General features: G+C 40.5%; 1 protein-coding gene across 3 annotated transcripts in view; it reads right to left on the reverse strand.

Moving 5' to 3' along the window:
• Positions 1-22,009, reverse strand: part of plekhh2 (pleckstrin homology domain containing, family H (with MyTH4 domain) member 2) — a 34,278-nt gene that overhangs the window by 6,448 nt on the left and 5,821 nt on the right. For all 3 annotated transcript variants that reach the window (XM_040139865.1, XM_040139864.1, XM_040139866.1), the window contains 24 exons: positions 13,895-13,957; positions 13,671-13,811; positions 13,168-13,251; positions 12,935-13,016; positions 12,549-12,734; positions 10,822-11,756; positions 10,508-10,583; positions 10,315-10,409; positions 9,743-9,902; positions 9,317-9,453; positions 8,733-8,846; positions 8,311-8,397; positions 7,996-8,154; positions 7,605-7,685; positions 7,043-7,222; positions 6,414-6,522; positions 6,150-6,262; positions 5,772-5,951; positions 4,946-5,043; positions 3,570-3,747; positions 1,549-1,704; positions 1,351-1,448; positions 529-670; positions 114-250 (listed from right to left, as the gene is read on the reverse strand). In XM_040139865.1, coding sequence (XP_039995799.1) covers positions 114-250; positions 529-670; positions 1,351-1,448; positions 1,549-1,704; positions 3,570-3,747; positions 4,946-5,043; positions 5,772-5,951; positions 6,150-6,262; positions 6,414-6,522; positions 7,043-7,222; positions 7,605-7,685; positions 7,996-8,154; positions 8,311-8,397; positions 8,733-8,846; positions 9,317-9,453; positions 9,743-9,902; positions 10,315-10,409; positions 10,508-10,583; positions 10,822-11,756; positions 12,549-12,734; positions 12,935-13,016; positions 13,168-13,251; positions 13,671-13,802 — 3,719 coding nt within the window. In that variant the 5' untranslated portion in view covers positions 13,803-13,811; positions 13,895-13,957. The remainder of the gene's footprint in view (positions 1-113; positions 251-528; positions 671-1,350; positions 1,449-1,548; positions 1,705-3,569; positions 3,748-4,945; positions 5,044-5,771; positions 5,952-6,149; positions 6,263-6,413; positions 6,523-7,042; positions 7,223-7,604; positions 7,686-7,995; positions 8,155-8,310; positions 8,398-8,732; positions 8,847-9,316; positions 9,454-9,742; positions 9,903-10,314; positions 10,410-10,507; positions 10,584-10,821; positions 11,757-12,548; positions 12,735-12,934; positions 13,017-13,167; positions 13,252-13,670; positions 13,812-13,894; positions 13,958-22,009) is intronic.

Below are 22,009 nucleotides of genomic sequence, written 5' to 3' on the forward strand. Positions count from 1 at the left end.
TGTGGTCTGGACTGTATCTAAAATAGATAGCCAACTAACTAAATAGATATATTCACATGAGAGTAGGAAATGTGAGTGTGTTGAGTGAGCCAGTTTTCAGTGTGTTCCGGTACCTTAGCTGCTCCTCAGATGTGGTTCTGCGGTAGTGTTTGGGGTATAATCTTTCCAGAACCTGTTTTAAGGTTTGTTTAGACTTGGTCTGGGCTGATCCAGGAGCAGAGAAGGGACGCTCAAAATCCCCAAACTCCACCTGAACATAAACACAAAGATGTGAGTCTTATATTCTACTGGTTTGTAAGGTAGTGTCTGGTTTCTCAAACAGCAATACATGGAATATTTTTCCTTTAAACAGAGAGTGAATAAGTGCATTAGAAATGGCAATGTGCTGTTGAAATGAAACTATCCACTAGACTGTGTATTATACAACCCAGAGCTTCATCCATTAAAACCCATGATATAAAATACGTAATTTACATGATAATCAAAAATGTAAGAAGTGAAAAACACAAATCCATTTTACGTCCAGACCTGGGCCAGCAGGGCAGCCATCTCCAGAGCCAGTTCCTTGTTGACAGGAAAGTGTCCCGCTACAATGGCTTCATTGGTCTGATAAGCCAGCAGCAACCTCTCCCTCTCTGACTCCCCCCTGACCTGGAGTGAGAAGTACAGCCTGGGAAAGGAAAGGAAGAGATAAAAGATGATAAAAGAAAAACAGAAACAAAGGGAAGTAGAGAGTAGTTAGGACAGAGAACTGTAGTTGGGAAAAATAGTCTCAGATGGACTGAACAATACTTCCAAGGTTTGTTAGGGTTATAATTCCATTGGACTGTATGGCAGTGGAAATATTTTAGCATTGCATTCACATGTTTTAGAATCAATGAACTGATGAATGAAACACATTCTACTGAATTCCTGTCAAGTGAACCATTATCAAAATTCCCAGATATTCACTGACCACCTGAGGAAATTTGTAGCCTTGGAATTTTACAGTTCTGACAGTCTCTCTGTAAGATATTGGCCATCAACCAAACTCCTTTTTTTTTTAATGCAAAGAACCTCATAAGCCAGACGATAACTCATTCTCATACTCTACTACTACATTCATTCATTCCTTTACAGTGAGCCTATTTCCACTTGTGGTGCTCTCAGTAGACGGGGGAGCAAATCCTGATGATAGTCTGAATGCTCGCTAATCTCCTGTCTGCTATAATGTGTAGCTAATATGTGAAATGTTTTGACACTATGTAACCATGTCCTGGTTTAATATAAAGAGTAATACCTGGTGTTAAAATAAACTTGTGTAAATCTATTGGGATTTGCAGCAACAGGGCCGGGTGGGTTCTTCTCTACCTGTTCTTGTAGGTGAGGCGTACAGTCCTGGTGTTTTCAGACTTGCCAGTGTGCTGCTCCTTACACGCCTGCTCCCATTTGGAGATAATGTCACAAACCTGCAGAAGATATGAAGAAGACAGAGTTGTGATGAGCGTTACGAATGAAGTAATACTTCCTACCTTCAAAAAGTAATCATCACATGAATTTAAGACGCACCTTGATGCCTCCTTGCAGGCAGTGTTCCAGCTCTCGTCCAGTAGGATCATCGGTATACAAGCTGAAACCAGATAGCCCAGTTTTTCTCATTCCAGTGTCCTGGTTGAGGCGACACTGGAACTCGTCCACTGTGGTTGACGCATCGAAACTCACCACCTATGGAAAGGGATATTCAATCATCTTGGTTTTGAGGAGCTTTGATGTTTAGACTGACTAACTCTAAATGTATAAGAAAGTATCGTGAATTTTCTAACTACTTAATGACAAAAATCTGTTTGCTGACATATTGACAGCTCATTGATAGCTGATGGCAAAATGTGCTTAAAAATTCTAAACCAAAACACTTTATTGTTCAGCTTTGGTTTTCATATGAAATTCCCCAGTTCTAAATTATTTTTTCCAGCATATAATATACCACATCCATGCAGAGACTGTCAGATTGTAGACTGATACACTTTTATGCATCTAACAAGAGTAAGGCTCAGTCATATTAGCAGCTTTGTGAGGCTGAACGTGAAGCACAGTGGTTTTATGAGCAAAATCAGCATACTAACATGCAGTGACAATGCTAACATGCTAATGTTTAGCAGTGGCAATGTTTACCATGTTTGCTATTTCGTCTTTCTTCTTAATTTCAATTTTTTTAGTAGCATTTTAAATTTAACATACAGACATTTAGGAAAAAAAACATGAGGGCTAAAATGAGGTCAACAAACATCAGATGCAGATACATAGGTATAGAACACTATAGGACGTTTAGCATTATAGCCTAATGTCAGAAAATGATCAGTGTCTGCTTCCTGTGAAAAAATACTATATAGAGTATTTTTCACCCTTATCTTTCTGTAGATGGACGGTGTAAGTCATCTTTTCCATGGAGCTGATACTACTATTTTATCTTAAAATGTTAGCATGCTAACTTAGCACTAAACCCAAATTACCATTGAGGCTGATGGGAATGTCATTAGTTTTGTAGGTATTTGGTCAAAAACCCAAGTATTGGACAAATTAAGTTTTGACCTGATGATGGTGCTAGAAGAAAAGTTTAGGAATCAACAAAATTATTACAATTCATCCAGAGGGTGTTGTCTGTACCAAATACCAAGGCAGTCCATCCAACAGTTGTTGAGACATTTCACTAAAAAACAAACAAGTCAGCCTCATGGTGGCACTAGAGGAAAAGTCAGGGGATAAGCAAAGTCATTCGGATACATCCCCTGGATGAATGTTTACACAAAATTTGACAGCAATCCACCCAACGGTTGTAGAGACATTTCAGTCTGGCCCAAAGTGGTGGTCCCACTAACATCGCCATCCATAAAGTCAGGCCGGTATCATGGCTAAAAATGTTACAACTTTTATGGATATATACTCTCTCACTAATACTTATGATTGTGATTATCATCATTACTGGACTGGATCAATAATAGATCTTGTAAATACTTAGTGTGGTCATCAACACATTTTGGACTAAAGAGACCACCTGTAACAATATATCTGAAAACTGATAACTGTAATGTACTGTATATATGTTTCTGTGATGTTCATTTTTCCTCATTCTCTAAATTTGAAGCACTTTTAAAAATTGGAAACTAAAAGAGATAGATGCAGCAATATTTTCTTTATTATAACATTTTAGCCGGGGAAGTCGTGAAACAGGTTTCTGTATCCGTGTGAGTCCAGAGCCGCTACTAGGTAGGTGTCTCTCATCCCTTCCTGCAAACATATACCTGGAGACAGGAATCAGGGAGTGACAAAAACAAACTCCCACCCAGGAGAAACCTGGAGTGCACAGGAAGATGGTGGGGTGGAGCAGTGAGGCAGTAGAGTGAGCATGTGCATGACATGTGCACCGACTCTTTCCAGTGAACTGTTGGATACGTGTAAACTGTGTGTGACTTCAGGCTATGATGTGAGAATGTATCAGCAGGATTCAAACTATTAGCATGAAGCTAGCTAGCTTTTCAGACATCACTATGTTATTTCATTATCTCTCTTCCTGTGCGATGTATTATCATAACCTGGTAGGTGTTGTTGAGGAAGTGAACAGGGACGCTGAATGGCAGCGAGTGATGATAGGGATTCCTCAACAGGATAGACAGGATCTCCATACGGGATGGCCTGGCCTGCCTCTCACCCTTCTGCTGGGTCCGCTCCATGGACCGCTGGCAGTAGATTGCATACTTACCCACCTCGGTCCTGAGGACAACAGGGAGATAATGATACAGTGGTACATAAGTGGCATGTAAATCATGTACAAGTATGTAATCGGAATTTACTCAATGTACCTTCAAACTTTTTCAACATTCACAACAACTAACATTTAGAAATGAAATTATGAAAATAAATGTGAACGGTATTCCTGTGTTCACTAAATAATCATGATAAATCAAGTTAGTGATCACCATATACATATTTTTATGCTAATATATGTTGAAGATGAATGTTAATTTATGCTGTATTTACTTCAAAGACTCTTCAGTGGTTTAATATTGTACTTCCATAAGGTTCGGGGACTCACAGGACACAGATTTTAAAAAACAGTTGAACTGAAGCAGCAGAGGCAAAGATATCCTGACTTATAGTCCCTAGTATGGGTCAAGCTGTAAAGATACTGGATCCACTTATCCCACAATGCTCAAAAAGCATCTTTAGTTAGGCCTCCCTGACTGGTAAATAACCACATCTCTCAAGCTCCACGCCTTCAATTTGGAACTCAGCCATTCTGTTAAAATTCACCAAAAATTTTGAGACAACCCAAATGACAATGTCAAGGATATGTTCTTAGATTTGACAAAGGTCCTCCAGAGTGTTTTGGCCAGCTTAGGAGGACTCTCTGTGACGGGTAAACCGACCTTCATGTGTAAAATCTGGAGTGCCCCTTATTTGATGCAGATTTAAATTACAACCATAATCATTGTGTCAGTACATAATGAACTATACTTCACAAAAACTAATCTAAACTGAGTTTAAGTGGATTTACCCTCCAGTATATTCTTGGGGGAAGTGATGGAATTAGCCACCGAGTGTATTCAAATATATGCACAGCAAGAATCTGTTATTTAATTGTTACACTGAGTGTAAAAGGGCAGTTTAGCAATTGGTTTAGTGTAAAGCTTTTTTCTTGCTTGTAAGACATCCCTTTTTTCACTATGCCAGAACCTGACCGCAGATTACTATACCTCTATTCATTGACTCATGACAGATTTAATGTAAAAAAAAGAAAAACAATTATCTGTCCAGAAAATTAATGGAACTTTTTTGGTGGATTTTGGCAGGCTTGTTTTAAGAAAAATAACTCCTGGAGAATGAAGACCTGGAGTTATGGAGTTTGTTCCATGAACCATTTGCCTTGGGTCTTTATGTCAGTGTTCTGGCTGAGCGTTTTCATTGTCACCTGGAGTCTCCATGTCTTTTGAGGTGAACCTGGAGCAGCCAGAGGAAAGGATGCTGAGGCAGAAACAGTCCAACACACAAGGCAAGAAACTGCCAGCCCTGAAGAATGAAAAACAACACACAGTGGTACCCAACACATTCTTTACAAAGTGTGACACATATGAGACAGAGAATCCGTAGTGCTAGTGCAGCATGTGAGAGACAGACTGAAAACCGCAGCTTCTCCTTGTTGCGTAATGTTTTACCTGCAAACAATTTGCCACGGCAATAACCGGTTTTGATCCTGTTAATCAGCTACATTGAGAAGGTTCATGTACAGAATTGCAAAGGAGCTGCTGGATTTTTTTATGACTCATTCTGTTGTCTTTACATCCTATGGTTGGCTGAGACATAATCACACTTTGGAACTTTACATCTTTTTTGAAACTAACAGGTATTGCTGAACGCTCAACTTCAATTGCTGCCCTCTGTTGGTGATATGACTGCCGGTATTATTGGTATATCTGGTTAATGGGTATGGAGGATCACATGGCTACATGATGGTGGACAAAGAGTTCCTGGTCTAGAAGTGAATCCCTTTTCTGAGAACTTTTGAGGGCTTGGTCTTTGTCTATAAAAGCCCTTTTTGTATTCACGCTGATAACGTGCAGTTTTGAAGTAACAGTTATGACTGGTCACATAGACTGAAATGTTTCAAAAAGAAAGAAATGAAAGATCTGATCTAGGTTCCAAGCTGATGATTCTGATCTGTACTTGCTATTCCAAATGTCATCGTTTCCAGTAAATAACATGAGCTACTGCTGACACCGTGTGGTGAGAATGCAAACCTGCAGGGGTCCTGGATGGCCGTGTGGCTGCCTCTTGCGGGTCTGCTTGATGAGCTGGCAAAATAACTCGTTCTGAAGCTCTGGGTGGGCCAGGCACACCTGCAAGGCACTCTGGGCCAGTGAGACATGGTAGTCGATAGCCGGGGCGTCGATGGCCACATTGATGAAAAGCTGACAAGTCTGAGGAGAGATGATACATTGAGACAGACGCTGGAAGAGAGATAGTCTGTACTTGTGATATAAGATTCAAACATTGTTTAAGATAAATTTTACAGGAATCTGTGATTTATTACAGTTGTACAAATTAAATTCTAACAGTTTTTCTGGATAAAATTTCATACCAATGCAATGTATTTATGTATGTATGCTTGTGTTTACCTTGAAGAGTTTAACAGCTTCTGTCTGCAGGGCCTGTGAGGGCAGGGTGGTGAGAGGAGACGACAGAGCCTCTTTACTGAAACACAGCATGGGATGTCTCCAGATCTGAGAGTCTGAAAGAAGACAGAGAGACAGACAAGCAGTAATAAGAATGTGTCACATGAATGAATGACAAACCATGTGCTTCACACAAGAGGAAAAATAACTACAGAAAAAGACACACCTTTTATGGAAAAAGAAATATTAAAATAAAGAAATACTCACTTGGATCTCCGTCCAACTGGAAAAGTTTTCCCACCAGTTGTTCGAACTCTGTGCCAACTTGACCCACCGTGGTGCCTGCTGCCACAGACAGATGGTACAGCCACGAATCCTATGGAGGCACACGCAACAGCAACGACAGGTTTGGCCATATTTACAGAGAACGCAATTACACTTTTCTTTGACAGTGCTAACCCATTCACCACTGTGCCGCCATAAATTTGTAATCAGCATCACAATGCAGATTCCAATCGATTAAAGCATCTTTTTATATATTTTTTTTTACATTTTTAACCAAACAGTATCTGTAAAATGTTCTTTGAGATATGTTTATGCGAAATACATGCTTCTTTTCTGGCCTGTTTATAGTAAGTAGAATGAAGAGCACTAACATGGTGCAGTGATGGCCATTGTGGCTGCAGCAAAGAGAAGAGCACCACTTAGAAAAAAATTAAACTTTGTTAGGGGAACATTTAAGAAAATACATCACTGTTCATACGTATAAAGAATCTTTTGGAAGTACAGTGCAAAAAAAGATGACTACATTTCCACAATTTGTAAGTATTGGTGGTATTATTTGTGGTATTAGACGGTGGTGTGAGAGTGCTGCTGGGATAATGTTGACCTCTGACCTTTTCATGGCGGGACTCGATTAGCAGGTAGGTCGGTCCTTGCTCCTGTGGGTGGATAGCGATGGTGAAGGGTGCTAGCTGTAAGCCTCGCCCACACGCCTTCAGGTCATCATCTGAATCCCGGGACCTGTCCACCTCCTCCACCCTGGCCTCCCACAGCTTAATCTGACCCAGCGGGAACTGCGAACCCACAAATAAACAAACATCCAGTGAGCTGCATCACATGCTGCATCAATTAAATACGGTTTGGTTTTTTTTCCTATTCGGCTATTTACAATTTGATTTACCATTACATTTCAAAATATAAAAACAGCTTAAAAAATTACACCAGTGAAAATGTCCCATTTTCAGGAAATTAAGACTTTTTCAAATTGATTGATTATTAAATTGTGACCCTAAATGAATTTTAGAGTCGGGGTTGTGAAAGGGGTAATGAAGTGCAGAATTCAGACGTTCTCCAAAGAACAGTGCTTCACTTCAGGTAAAAAAAGTGACCAAATTTTCACTTTAGCAGAGCTTTAAATCTTTAAGATCAAGAGCTCTTTTGCATGATGAATTGTACCTTGTCCTCTTGGCTCCGGAAGTAGTACAGCGTTTTGCCAATCAGAGCACACCAAACCCGCTTAGAGTAGCCATGCTTCACCTGCCATAGAGCAAGTGCACATTTCAGAAATTGAAGCAACTTTAGTGACAATATAGCAGGAGATATGTGCTGTTAAATATATGTAAGATGTAAAAAATTGCAGAGGAAGAGAACATTTCATTATGAGACTACAGTATACTGTTTAAAAGTATGTGTTTGCAGGACAAAATCATCACTGGACTGTAAATATTAGTAAAACTACAGTGTTAGTAAAATAAGTTTTCATTTTGGTTAAGTTATGTATTGTAAAACGTGAATAATTTTCTGTAGTTAGTGCAGAGTCTGAGGCCATATTGGTGAGTTGTTGGACCTTTATGAGCAGTCCCTTCATGCCAGGTCGAATATCTGGTTGGGTGAAGAGAGGACTGGCAGCTTTCACCCTCAGCACGCTCAGCAGCACCCTGAGCCACTCTTCCAGCAGGTTAGGAGAGTCAGCTTTCAGGTAGTAAACACGCTTCCCCGTCACTATCTACACACAACAATAAAAACACAGGTGGAGGTGAAGACAGGAAAGGGAAGCAAGATCATCTGACAAGTGGATAAGTGTTGAAAAAATTAAGTTATCACCGTTAAATGTGCATATGTGCATCATTTGATCGGAGTTGTTAGATAATGAGATGAATACCTGGAGAACTTGTTTTCCCTCTCCACGGGCGATGCTGCTGGTGGCGTTGACCTCGATCTGACCCTGAGGTTTCCTGATCACATCGCTCTGTGGGAGAATAACAGTTTTAGACGTTTTATGGCATTCACTAGAGACATGACCCCAGCTCGGATCAACACCAGCTGAGCTGACTCAATACAAATAATTGGTTTATACGATTAATATCAGATTTGACAAGAAAGATTTCATGCAGTATATAAAAGGCAAAAAAACATATTGAAGGTGCCTATAAATTATAGATTTATATACATTTTTTAAAATAAATCCTTTCTTCATTTTAATAGTTAACTTGAGCATAACAAAATTTAACTAACTAAAAAAGCACTAAAATTTGAGTTCCACAATAAAGCAACAAAATGAAAAAAGTAATGAGTGAAACCCACAGGTGACTTATAGTAGAGCAGCTCTCCGTCTTTGAGGACAAACCAGCGTCTCTTCCAGGTTTTCTTCCAGGTCTTCACCATTTTCAACAGGTAACCTGACTTCTCCATCGGCTCCTACAACATACAACGCTGTTCAGTTTTTTGTAGTACTGCTGTGTGTACAATGCAGGAGGTAAAAGAGTAACTCACAAAAACATATCTGATTTTGTAGATTATTCATAACCGTAAGATTTGTGGATTTGCAGTTTTGGAGAGTTACATATAACTTAATGGGTTGTAATTATTTCAAAGTTTGCGAACGAGTCCTACAAGGTCATCATACTACTTTGAGCTATGTTAAATACACTTTGACATTGTTCAATCAAGTAGAACTCGTGCTGTGTTATACACCAGTACTCTCAGCTTCTTTTGAAATTTGAGACCTAATTTAGACTTACCTAAAAACATGTAAAAACACTCTGCAATTTTATCACTTAACCAGTGCGGAGCACAGGAGCTAATAAGTGTGGATGGCTTTGTTTTGTGTGTCATAGGTAAAGTGATCAACGGGCCTGGATGTGTTCCTAAAACACAGACTGACTCACGCTCTTGCCGTTGTCGCTGGCTGAAGAGCAGGTCTTGGGCAATTTCTGCTCTGGTTCAGAGCATTCTGTGTCGGTGGAGTATGCATCAGGTGGGATGGCATAGTCGCTCTCTGATGTCATTGAAGACATGGACACAGCTGGAGGAGTTGTAGAGTGGTCGAGAGGGTGAGGGTGCAATGAAAATAAGCAATTCCATTGTAAAAGTTAGCATGCTAAAGAAATAGCACAGAAGAGCAAGAACTGCAAACTAACATAAGAATTACAGGAGAGGAGAACACCATTCAGTTGAGTTCAATATGAACATTGTACAATCAGTGGGAATTTGTAATGGAAATTTGTAGTGATTTCTTTAGTGTTGACCACTGCAGCAGCTGCTGTGGGAATTCTAAATAACCTCCAGATACAGTACATGTGGGTGTGTTGTACCTCTTTTGAGAGAGCGCGGGCTGCTGGGGCTGCTGTCCTTGCGGGAGCTAGATGAGGTGTGGGAGCTGCAGATGGAGCCGTCCTCCTCTCCTGAACTAGACGACTCCTCAGAGCTGGACGACTCGTCCGAGAATGGACTGCTGCTCAGTAGAGTGGCTTTCTACAAAAACGGAAGACACAATGTCAGCACACTATTGAACACACACAAAGACACTGTCACAAAGAGATAGACATGAACATGAACAATAGCTATTTGTCCAGTAATACCGACAGCTAGGGGCAGCTGCACAATTATGCTAAAAATGATCGCTTGATACAGTCAAAATTGTAACTAGCTAACCATTGGTATTGCATTTGTATGGAAGTATCAGGACCTAATAATAAAACAGTCAGTCTGTCACTGCTATCACTTTATTAAATTACAGTTACAGTTAACAGTTAACTCAGCCAAACAGGCCTATATTGTTTCAATCATAACACACCAATAAAAATACAGATGGTCCGTTATGCAGCAGAGAATTATAGAGGAGATCAATCTAGCTGTAAATTTCACTGTGTGCAGCTATACTTACCCCCTTCAGAGTAGTGTAAACTGGTGTAGTCATGTTTTTATAGATGAGGGATGTGTACATTACAAAGGCAGGATAGGAGGACTGGAGGGAAGGGTCTGCAACACAGATCACAGTTCAGTTAACCAGTTACTCTAGTAAACATCCCTGTACCTGAACAAGCAACTCAGCAGTTTTGACTCTTTTTTTGTCTTACCTTTGCTAGCAGGGTCTGTGCAGGATGTCTCAGACAGTCTGATTCCTGATTTAGCCACGGCATAGATACGACTCTCCTATGGAGAAAACATGCTAAATTATTGGTCTATATTTAAAATACCATATATATTTCTACCATTGTCCAACTATATTATACAGTATGCAGTATATACATTATTTTTAAATACAAGCTAAACCATTTCCTTGTGTAGTTATAACCAAACTTTACTCAAATTGGAGTAAATTGTGTATTTGTTTTACTAGTATTTAAGACAAGATCAGTTTCAGCTCAGATTAAACACTGGGCATTCTTACCCAGGAGGGCAGCCTGTGTAAAGGGGGTGTAGGAGGTTTGCTGCCAGGTGCTGAGATGTCACAGTCCGGCCTCTCTGGGCTCATCTCTGTACCAGGTTCAGGTGAGGTCTGCAAGAAAGGCATGGTGGGCATAGCTTGTGAGCTGGGAAGGACTTGAGGAGGCGTGTCCCTGCCCGTCTCCATGCCAACCTCCTGCTCCTGGTCAAGGTCAGTTTCCTGTGGCCGGAAGAGGCGCAGCATGCTGAGGGCGTTACGTGTTTGTCCATGTGCTGCCTCTGTGTTGATTGGCGGTTGGCTCAGGTGTTTCTTGGCCAGAGACACATTCATCAACCCGAACCCTGCTGGGGTCCGCAGGCGTGGCTGTTTGGGTGAGGCAGGGTTGTCCCTTGGGTCCTGAGGTGGGTTGGGTCGTTTGGGTGTGAGGGCTGGTGTGAGAATGGGGCTGGGAGTGTTAGGTTCGCTGGAAGAGGACGAGGAGTCAAGTCTTTGTGACTGGAATCGTTTGTTGAGCTCCTCAGAGGTGCAGTCCTCCAGCTTGGCACTGTGTGCCTCCTCCTCCCGCTCCTTACACCCTCCCAGGGTCCCTTCTGATGATCCCGGTAGGCTGAAGCCGGGCTGCTCCGCTCGCTGCATGTCATCGTCAAACAGAGAGCTGCTGTCGTCTGAAGCAGTCAGGTAGGTCTCACTGCCTGGTCGGCTGAACTCCAGACCACACACTCCACCTCCTCCTCTGCCCTCACACCCTTCTCCTCCCCGCCCCTCTGATGCAGCGCTGGAGAGCACAGAGGAGACACCCCGAGGCTCAGGTCCACATGCATTCCCACCCAGGCTTTCAGATGCACTGCCATCCCCTAAAGGAGAACACAGAAGTCCAGTTTGGTCTGGTCTGTGGACGTCACCGTCTATCTCTGAAGAGGTTGTCTGCTTACTCTTCACTGTCAAAGAAAACATGAAAATACATATCCAATATGTATTAATAATTTCAGTTTCATTGTGGTAGTTTTCAGTGGGTGTCATCCCACCCATTCAATTATAATTGTATAATTTTAAAACAAGTGGCAATGTAAAACAATTTCAGTGCATTTCTAGAAAAAAAAAAGTACTTAAACGTAGAGTTTTCAATTTCAATTCAGATTAATTTTCAATTAAATTGCTGAGCAAACTTCTCAAATCAGAGTTATAATCAGATTCATGCCAATCAGCTGAAAAGCATTACAACTTTAAATTATTAAATTCCTAAATTATTCAAATAAAAAAACTACATTAAGTTGCAGTACTTTGGTTTATGACCAAATGCCTGCAAGACCAATGACATGCCCATCCGCTTCAGCTTTACTTTGCAAATTAGCAAATTATTATTATACTTGCTAAACTTCAGAATGTTTTTCATGGTGAGCATGTGAGCATGGTGACATTAGCATTTAGCTCAAAGCACTGCTGCGCCTAACAGTCTTCCCGAGCTGCTAGTCTGGCTGTACTGAAGAAAGTCTTGTTTCACAGACCACTCTCTGGCCCTCCGGTCACAGCAAAATACTTTAGTAGTGAAAAATTTTCCCTAAGACGCCATGGATATGACCTAATGGCAGAAAAGGTCTTCTGAGTCACTTTCCATTTTCCACTATGAAGCTGTGCCTTCCTGTGTCCAGCTCTTACCCAGTGTCTGATTTCACACAGAAATATGCTGAATCACAGAAGCTGTTTCCATATCCGTAGCTGTGGGAACTTACCAGTTTCATCTCTGCCCTCAGTCTCTCCCTGTGTGCTGAGGGTCTTCTGAGAGGGTGCTGGTCCAGTGAGGACCTGGGGGTTCTTCCCTCTGACCTGGAAACAGCCAAACGTCAGGCTGCTGAGACGCTGTGCCTCACCTGGTCTGCACAGGGCTCCTCGTCCACCACCGCACTTCTGTTCGAAGGCTGCAAACACACAAACATGTCTGAACAGTAGTATGTATGTAGTATGAGCATATACGGTATTTGTGTTTCTACATTTATACATTTTAGTAACTAGAATTTACTGTAAATTAGCTTTGCCATGGAATTTTTATCGACCTAATTTCTTCAGATGGAAATATATGAGCAGACATGGACGACTCGGGATCTAAAAAAGTTCTTACCCTGCACTTGTTTCTGTAGCTCCAGAACCTGAGCCTCCTGTTGCTTGTTGGTTTCTCTTAATGCTGCATTCTCTACCTCAAACTGAAGGATAAACATGTTTTCACATAAAACAAGTTCAGAGAATGATTAGATATTAATTACCCTAACCCATCATTTAGGTTCCATCTTGTCTCTTTTCTATCCATATAAACTGTTTTGGGCACGGATATACATAGTACCGTAATGTATTTACCTCTGACAACTTCAACATCACCCATTCCTTGATCTTAGCTGCTTTCTCCTCCACTGTTTTGGCATCTTGAAGTCGGATCTGTTTCTGGTGAGAGAGGACAAGTTTGGATGCACAAAAATCAGCCATATTTCTCTTTGATTGAACACAAGCAGCAATAGAATATTTTTGGACTCAAAGAGCACATAGAGAGATACTGAAGAGAGAAGTGACTCAGTGTATTTCATGGACATGGAATGTCACTACACAGAGGAGGGTGGGAAATCCCCAAAAAACCCTAAAAGCAGGTTAAAAACACTAGAAGAAGAGGGGTTCACAAATAAGAATTTTCAAATAAGAATTTTGTAACTCAAAACCAGGAGAGAGTTGTTTGTGTGGCCTTGTGTGTGTGTGAAGACAAATTGCATGCCGCTTCTCTCTCTCTACATTCTTTTCCACCTGGAAAAAACCTCCACTGGTACTACATCTGTTGCTTTGATGAAATTCTTGGTGTGTATATGTTTTACCTGCTCCTCCAGCTGCTGCTCCAGCTGGGCGATGACGTCTTCCTTCTCCTGCACCAAGGACTGCAGCTCCTGGCACCGGTGAAACAAACGCACCTCTGAGTCTCCGGACTCCGCCTTCAGCTTCTCCTCCATCCACTGCACCTTAAATCAACAAACATACAAAAAATGGGCACATGGCCACACACACTGAGTACAGGTAAACAGACTTTTGTTGGGACCCTTACCTGCTGGTGAGCAGTGAAGGCCCGTTTTTCTGCATCGATCACTTGTGTCTCCAACTGCTGAATCTAAGAAAGGAAGAATATACATTTAAATTTTACTTTATTTTAATTTGACCTCTTTTCTTGTGAAAATTTTTTATTTCATCTTCCAAATATTTTACTTCTCTTGTTACTTAATGACACATATTCCATATTAGATACACACACCACACTGTGACACTGCACCCGAGCCATCCGACTTTAAAGGAGCCCTTATGCTGCCTCCAGCGCTTCAGACCACAATGTTTGCATACACATGGAGGTGAAATGTCAACTCCACTTCTGTCTCAAGCCAAATACAACAGCACCAAATAAAGACAAAGAAAGAGCTGCATGCTAGAGACGTAATGAGAACTCAAGTCAAGATAACACTGCTATGCTGGAAAAAGCAAATGCTTTTCAGCTGGTTTTCTTCATTTTATATGACTCAAAAGAATGTTTACAATCAGAATTAGGGTATTGAAAGTTCATAGATGTATGTTACATCTACATTTAGAGCATAGGCATTTATCTGTTTCTTCCTCATATAAAATACCTTTCCTAAAAAAGTGGTAGATTCCTGAATTTACAATTACTCATTTGGCAGACGCCTTCATCCAAAGCGACTTACAAGTGAGGGCTAAAGATTCAGAACTGTAGGAGACCTTGGAGTAAGTGCTAAATGCTAAATCTGTTCAATAAGACAAAGTGCAAGGAGATCAGGTAACGAAGCTCGCAGTAAGTGCCAGTTAAGCACTAAATCTGGTGTTAGAGGTGTTAGGAGAGGTGGTGCTCTCGGAAGAGATGAGTCTTTGAGAGATTCTTGAAGTCAGAGAGGGGCGCCCCCGCTGTGATAACATTTGGTAGCTCGTTCCACCATCGGGGAACCACAAATGAGAACAGTCTGGACTGTGATCGCCGCGTGTGCAGGGATGGCAAATGCCAGATGACGTTCCATGGACGTACGCACTGGCCAAGAAGGAGCATAAGCTATAAATTTAGAGATAAATTTATTTATAAATAAATGTAATGCTAATAAATGTATGAATAAATTTATAACAAACCTACTAATATGTTCTACAGCCACACAATAGTATGGATAATCTATTTTCCATAGCCTGCAATTATACTCATCCACAAGCGATGCTTATGTTTCAAATTTAAATGAACGAATATCAGCTCTAATATTATGCTCTGTTTGTGCTATAAGATCAGAGCAATAAAAAAAAAAAAGGAGCTCGCTGTAAAACAGCCCAGCCGATGTCCCTAACTATAAAATGCAATAACTATAAAATTCAGTGTAGACTGCATTTCCAAGAAGAGGCTACCAGTTCTTCTTGGCAGTGGATGAATTTGTTTCCAACATCTATACTAACTTATGTCTGAGAATTGATGTGGCAGTTTTGTTTCTGCAGAAGTGCTGCATAAAACACCTTTAACCAGTCAAAGGCCTTTTATGCAGCACTTCTGCAGAAACAAAATGATGATGATGATGAGGTGTCACATCTGTAAAGGTACAACCAGCTCTTTGTGCACTGAGATCAGAGCACAGCATGTGGAACCTGGTAGGAGTGTGTTAAAACTGCAGCAACACCAAAGGGTCACACAGCTTTCGCACACAGGCTACAGCGCACAGGTACACAACTATACAGGGTTACACAGACACACACACTAGACATACACATACACATGGATTTAAAAAAAAAAAAAAAAAAAACCCTGTGGGAGTCGAGCAGAGAGATGACTTTATGAGAAACATTCATCTGAAATTCCTCAGCTCAAAGTGGCGGAAGTAGCAGAGAAACCAGTGTCTTCTTAGGAAACTGTCTTAAATCTCAGTGGCTTTAAGGGGGAAAATATGTAGGACTGTCAATTCTCTGTGAAGCAGTTATACAGCCACCATGGTTTTGAAAATTTTGCTACAGTACACGTGCACATGTACATGTACAAATTAGACTAAATTAGAGGAAACTTTTAAAAATCCCAGTGGGGAAACTGGCTGACACACCAGAGAATCGGATGTAGCTTACAATAGGACAGAGAGCTGAAGATAACGAAGGAAGTCATTTATTGCAGAGGAGATATTCCTATGTACGGCAAGCAAACCTTCACAGTCTTTAGTGACAGATTCACAGGTTAATCCAGACAAGAAACATAGTTCAACAATCATTTTCACAGGAGACATTTTGACTTGTAATAGCAGGAAAAGAACAAGTGGAATAAATATCATTAAATATCATTAATATCATGATGATGTTCCATACAGGATTAAGCCAGACCAGTAAGTCAGCAGGTATGATACTAGGACCCCGAAACTGACCAATTGAAATAAAGTGCAGCCATCAATAATGTTATTAATTGCACCTGTCATTTTCTCACTGTCACATGTAAAAATGTTTGTGCGCATGCACACACACGCACGCACGCACGCACACACACACACACACACAAAGAGAGACGGAGAGAATCCTGTATTCTGTCTGAATGTCTGCATGGCCTACAGTATCAACCGTGCCATGCTGTCCTTATGAACTGCCAAACCTTGTGCATACTGTAGAAACACATTAACAGACTGAATTTATCAATGAATAAAGCTTATAATGATAGCAATGTACTGTACACACAGGGCTGGGTGATAATTCAATATTATGTTCTTGACATCTTTCTACAAATTTTAAGCAGTAATCAAAAATCTGGAAAAAAATATACAGGTTTTTATTTTTTATTTTTTACACATCATAGGTTTGGTCTCATCCAATGTGTAACAGTGGAAGACAGTTCAGTGTTTCATTATTTTAAATGTGATTTTTCATAAATATACAGTACATTGTCACATCACAAAAATATTAATATCGTGATAACGATTTCAAACATATCAGCCAGTTCTAAGACCCAACGGTGGCTACCTCCTCGATGTCCATGTGTTTCAGTTTATGTCTGAATTGTTTGGTATTTCTTTCAGCCACCTGCGGCCTGCACCTGCGCACAGCTACGGAAACATTGCAGGGATTCTGCAGGTTTCACCAAGTTAAATTTGAGACTTTTTAAGACCTTTATAGTGTAGATGTAATTTACATTCTAACTACATTGTAATTTTGGAATGCAATTTAATACCTGTTACATGATCATACTTAACAAAGTATGACTGAAAAACCAGTAGGGACGACATGGTCTAGAATTGTTTATGATTATTTTAAATGTTTTCAGTGCTTCAGTAATTCCTAATGATAAAGCTTGTAATATTAAGACAACCTGGACATGAATAAGCCACATTAAAATGGGTGGTTGGATCAACAAATTAAAAACCACAAATTAATTTAAGTTCATGTGAGTCTTTGCTAAAATGAACTCTTGTCCACCATGAGCCGATGAGCTTCCTAGCTACTGTAGCTAGATGTAGTGGCAGTGTTTGCTACAGGTGGGACTGTGCTGACTGAAACTCCACGAACAAGGATTGAACAGCCTCCTGAACCACAATCCACTGTTGAAAGAAAATCCTTTGAGTTTATTTAAGACTTGTACATTTTTAATACCTTCTGAGGCTTCTTATTTTGAGGAAAATAAATTCAATGCTTTTGTATTTATTAAAACTAAATTATTTAGGTTCCATTCAGCTTTTTTGGGCATCCCTTCCTTTACCCAGATTCCTAAAGGCAATTAACTTTCCTAGTATTTTGAAAACAGTAAAATGTTTTTGAAGCGGAAAAGGATTCACAACACTCTACGTCATATGTACGATAATGTTGCCAACTACTTGGTGTCCAGTTTCATTCAGTTACGCACACTGTAGAAGTCAACAAATTAGTACTCAAATTAGTTAATGCAGATGGTTCATGGTTGGATGGTTCTGGTTCATATCCAAACTGTGTGTAAACTCCTGTGAAGAGAAAAAACTGTATCTGTAAAAAAAAAAAAACTGTATACCCTCGTTTTGGATGCGGCTGTTAGAGACTGGCATGGCTGTGCTCCAGTTTTCCCCTGCTTCTGTTTACTTCCAGAAACCAGAAGAAGTGGACCCAGCTGAGTCCAAAAGCAGCCACACCCTGCAAGAGACACTCACTGTTTCCACTGCACACATTTTTTCTGGACCAAAGTGGAAGCAAGGCCTTTATGAAGCCACTGTTCCACTTGTCATTTCAGTGTGATTTTTTAAATTTATTACGTCAGAGGTATATGAGTACTTTCATATCTGGTTTTGAAGCTATTGATGAAATTTATCCATTTGTGCTGATAAAAACTGAACTGACAACAATAACATAGATACATGACTCCTCTGCATGAGTCTCTTGATCTATTTCTGTAGTTACTGATCATAGAAACCACAGAAACACACCCAGATCACTTTCACTTTTAAAAAAATGCCATATAGATTTATTTTCTGATCAAGAGCAGACATGAAAAGGTTAATATATCTCACAAACACACGCACGCACACATACAGACTTGTTCCTCTATCCCTGTGGGGGCACTCATTGACATTATGCATTCCCTAGCCCCTTACCCTACCCTTAGCCCTAAAATAAAGTCTTAACCCTCAAACAGCAGTCTCTACCTGTGGGGACCTCAAGTGTTGTCCCAATGACAATGACACGAATCCCCACTGGTTGGCATGATTTCAGGTTAAAGTCCTTACCGGGATGTAAGAACAAGTACACACACACACACACACACACACACACACACACACACACACACACACACACACACACACACACACACACACACACACACACTCTCTCTCTCTCTCTCTCTCTCCCTCTCTTCTCTATATAGATCCTCTGCTGTACCACAAACCACATGTGCCTCTCTCAGTAACAGATATAGCATCTGGCAGAGAACAGCTTGTTAATTACAGGGCATGTATTCTGTAGGCTACAGCCTGAGACGACACACACTCAATCTCATACACACACCAGACATAACAACATATAAAAAGCCAAAAACGCATGTCTAATGTTGTGGCTATTCTCCTGTGGATCAGACTACACGTGCAAATGTGTGTGTTTTGCTCATTCTGTATGTTATGCAGAGGATGAATCAGGTCTGGGTGTTTATGTCATATCCTGTGCAGCTCAGTTAGGATGACCAATGAAAGGTTAAGGTTTATGTTGCGGTCATTTTAAGAGTTATATAGCCCATTTACCTGCTCCCTACACTCACATACAACACGAGTACTCCTGCTGCTTCACTGTCTACACCTGACACACGCACAAGTGACCTCTCTCCTCTCCCACAGCTCCTATAACCTCCAAACAATGCTCTATCACCTCTGCAGTCAATTCCTTCTTCAGATCCAAAATCCAGTTCAACTTCCATTCCTGGAATTCCACAACTGGCGCTCTGTGGCCAACCTCCTCCTGAACTCCATCCATCCCTCCCCCATCGCTCCATCCAAAGCCAGGCAGCCAGCTCACAAAGCCTCTTTCTGTAGCCCCTATGACCCATAGTGTTTACCTGCAATTACACAGTCTTAACACCAAATAGATTCATCAAATATAGCTATAGTTAGGACTTATTCTCTGCCACACATGCTCATCAATGCCATAAAAGTCTATATTTTAGATGGGTAATTGTCAAGTATGTTTAATAAAATGAAAACTGAGGACAAATAGAGGGATCCTCAAAAACACGACTCTGTTGACACACCCAGGGCATCCATACAAACACTATACGCATACAAACGCTATATACCAATGAAAACTTGTACAAATGGACACGAATGAAGAAAAGCAACATCTGTGTTGAGGGTGAGCAAAAGGCAGAGCAACTTAAGGTTAGCTTTAGGCATCTATGTGGTGATGACTGGGCAGCTGGAGAGGAAAACTGCAAGCAGATGTTTGTGTGTAGTGGGGAAAATAGGTCTGGATAGCAGTGTGTGTGTGTGTGTGTGCGCGCGCGTGCGTGTGTGTGTGTGTGCGCGCGTGCTCGCGCGAGTTTGTGTGAAAAAAAGTGTCTTGCTTTGTCATTTTCACATTTTGATCTTTCTCTGTTAATATGATTTAGGGCACGGTTAGATCTTGACACCCAGGCGATTCACTTAATCCTATTTTTGAACCTGCTGACTGTGACCGACACGTCTGATCTGATACAGGATCGGTCCATATGGCCAGTAAACCTTGCCTACCACATGGGAGGATGTTGTGTTTCTTTCTAAATGTGGAATAATCAGAGTGGAAGACCAAACCAGAATATGTCACTCCACCCCTTGCGGTTTTGGTTTGTGTCTACTGTATGTACAGTAAAGATATATGTGTGTGTATGTGTGTGTGTGTGTGTGTGTGTGTGTGTGTGTGTGTGTGTGTGTGTTCTTATGGGTGTAGCTTCCCGCCTAAAGGATAGGTCTTGTTATATTCTATATGCTTCTTATTGTTCCTTCATTATTATGAAATGTATTGTAATTACTTTCTAGTTAATCCCACATACACTGCCCTGCTGCTGTAAATTCCCACTACAGCACCAAATGTGTATTAATCTGTGGCTGAAAAAGTCAAACAACAAATGCACTATTTATTCCAGTGATGTTTTCTAAAAACATCACTCAAACAGGTCTTTTCGTGAGATTTGTTGACAATAAGAAAAACATGGGATTACACTAGACTTCTCCTTTAAATGGTATTGATTCAACATTGGACAGTATAACCTCTGATATCTAACATTTGCATTTCACCAGATTCAAAATGTTGCTATTTTTTTCATAAGGATGAGGATCACAATTTTTCCTCATAGAGAAATAACAGGCAGACAAAAATGTCAGTGAGTGTATGAGGTCGGAAGCTTGGAAGCTGACAGAATCAGAAATATATAACACACATGGCCTCTTTGTCTCCGTCAAGAGATGTGTAGCCTACTGTTACAGCTTGAGGCCCCGTTGGCCAAAACTAACGTCCCTCCCAAATATCTGTACCCACACACCCACACACACCATCACTTTTCACTTTCTGAAAAATCTACAATTTAAAACAGTTTCTAAATGAATCTGACTGCTCTTGCATTCATATATGTGCACACAAAGAATAACTAACTGAGTGACTGCTTCAGATCGCAAATTCACTTCCTGAGCAACACACACATGCATACACACATACTATTTACTAAACTGGGTATTTCCTCCCTAAGGCAGCTCAATCTTTACACAAGGCTTCATTTTTTCTCTCTTTCTTTTTCTTCCACTCATTCCCTCTACATCCCCTCACACAGGCTTTCTAGGATTTCAGCAATTTGCCAAGTCCACCCATAGTCATGTAGTTCATTTTAAGTCAACTCGTTTAGACTGATTGATTGACAATTCAAAATTACTATAATAAATAACATATATATTTTAGAAATAGTAAGATTTGTGATTTTACTTTATTCTAATGCAAATCGTCTGGTTTCAAAACAAAAATTCAAAAAACATAAATTCTTAATTTTCTGGTGAGTCATCTGCTTTCAGGTTAAAAATGACTCAGCACTCGATGGATGTATATTTTCTAACAAAACATCGAACTCCGTGGCATCAATGAATGCACACCAACCTCTGATTTTTAAGCACCAGAGGCCTCAACACTCTCTACTTAAAATGACTTCTCTTAACCACCTCTTCATGCTTTCATGAGCCCCCCTTCCACTGTAAGATATTAGGGGGATTTTGCCGTGATATACATGTGCCCCCGCACAGCTTTAAAACAACAAGCTCGGGCTGAGGCAGTGGGAGCCACAGTAGAGAAAAAAACATCAGCAGGGGACTGGATGTTAACATGATGAGCTCATGGCACCAGGAGGTCAGTGAGCACAATGTGACGGGTCATTCTACAAAAAAAACTTACAAGAGTAAACTAATGACAAGTCAATTCTATCATTTGATGCAAAATCATGATCCAAGTGTAGTCCACATACTGTGAAAATGCTTCCAAACTGTGCTTAGGTTTTATATTAAAAAAACTGACTAAAAAGCAGAGTTGAACTTAGTTTTGAACACTGTATCTGCATGAATTGGCAATATATGGCTGATTTGGGCATTTTCAAAAAAAATGTTGATATGGCCAATCAGTTTAATCTCTGATATGATGGAAAGTAAGTAGAAGTAAGATTTATTATGATGTGACACGATTGACTGATGAT

The sequence above is a fragment of the Xiphias gladius genome, chromosome 11, assembly GCF_016859285.1.
Source record: "Xiphias gladius isolate SHS-SW01 ecotype Sanya breed wild chromosome 11, ASM1685928v1, whole genome shotgun sequence".
Lineage (NCBI taxonomy): Eukaryota > Metazoa > Chordata > Actinopteri > Istiophoriformes > Xiphiidae > Xiphias > Xiphias gladius.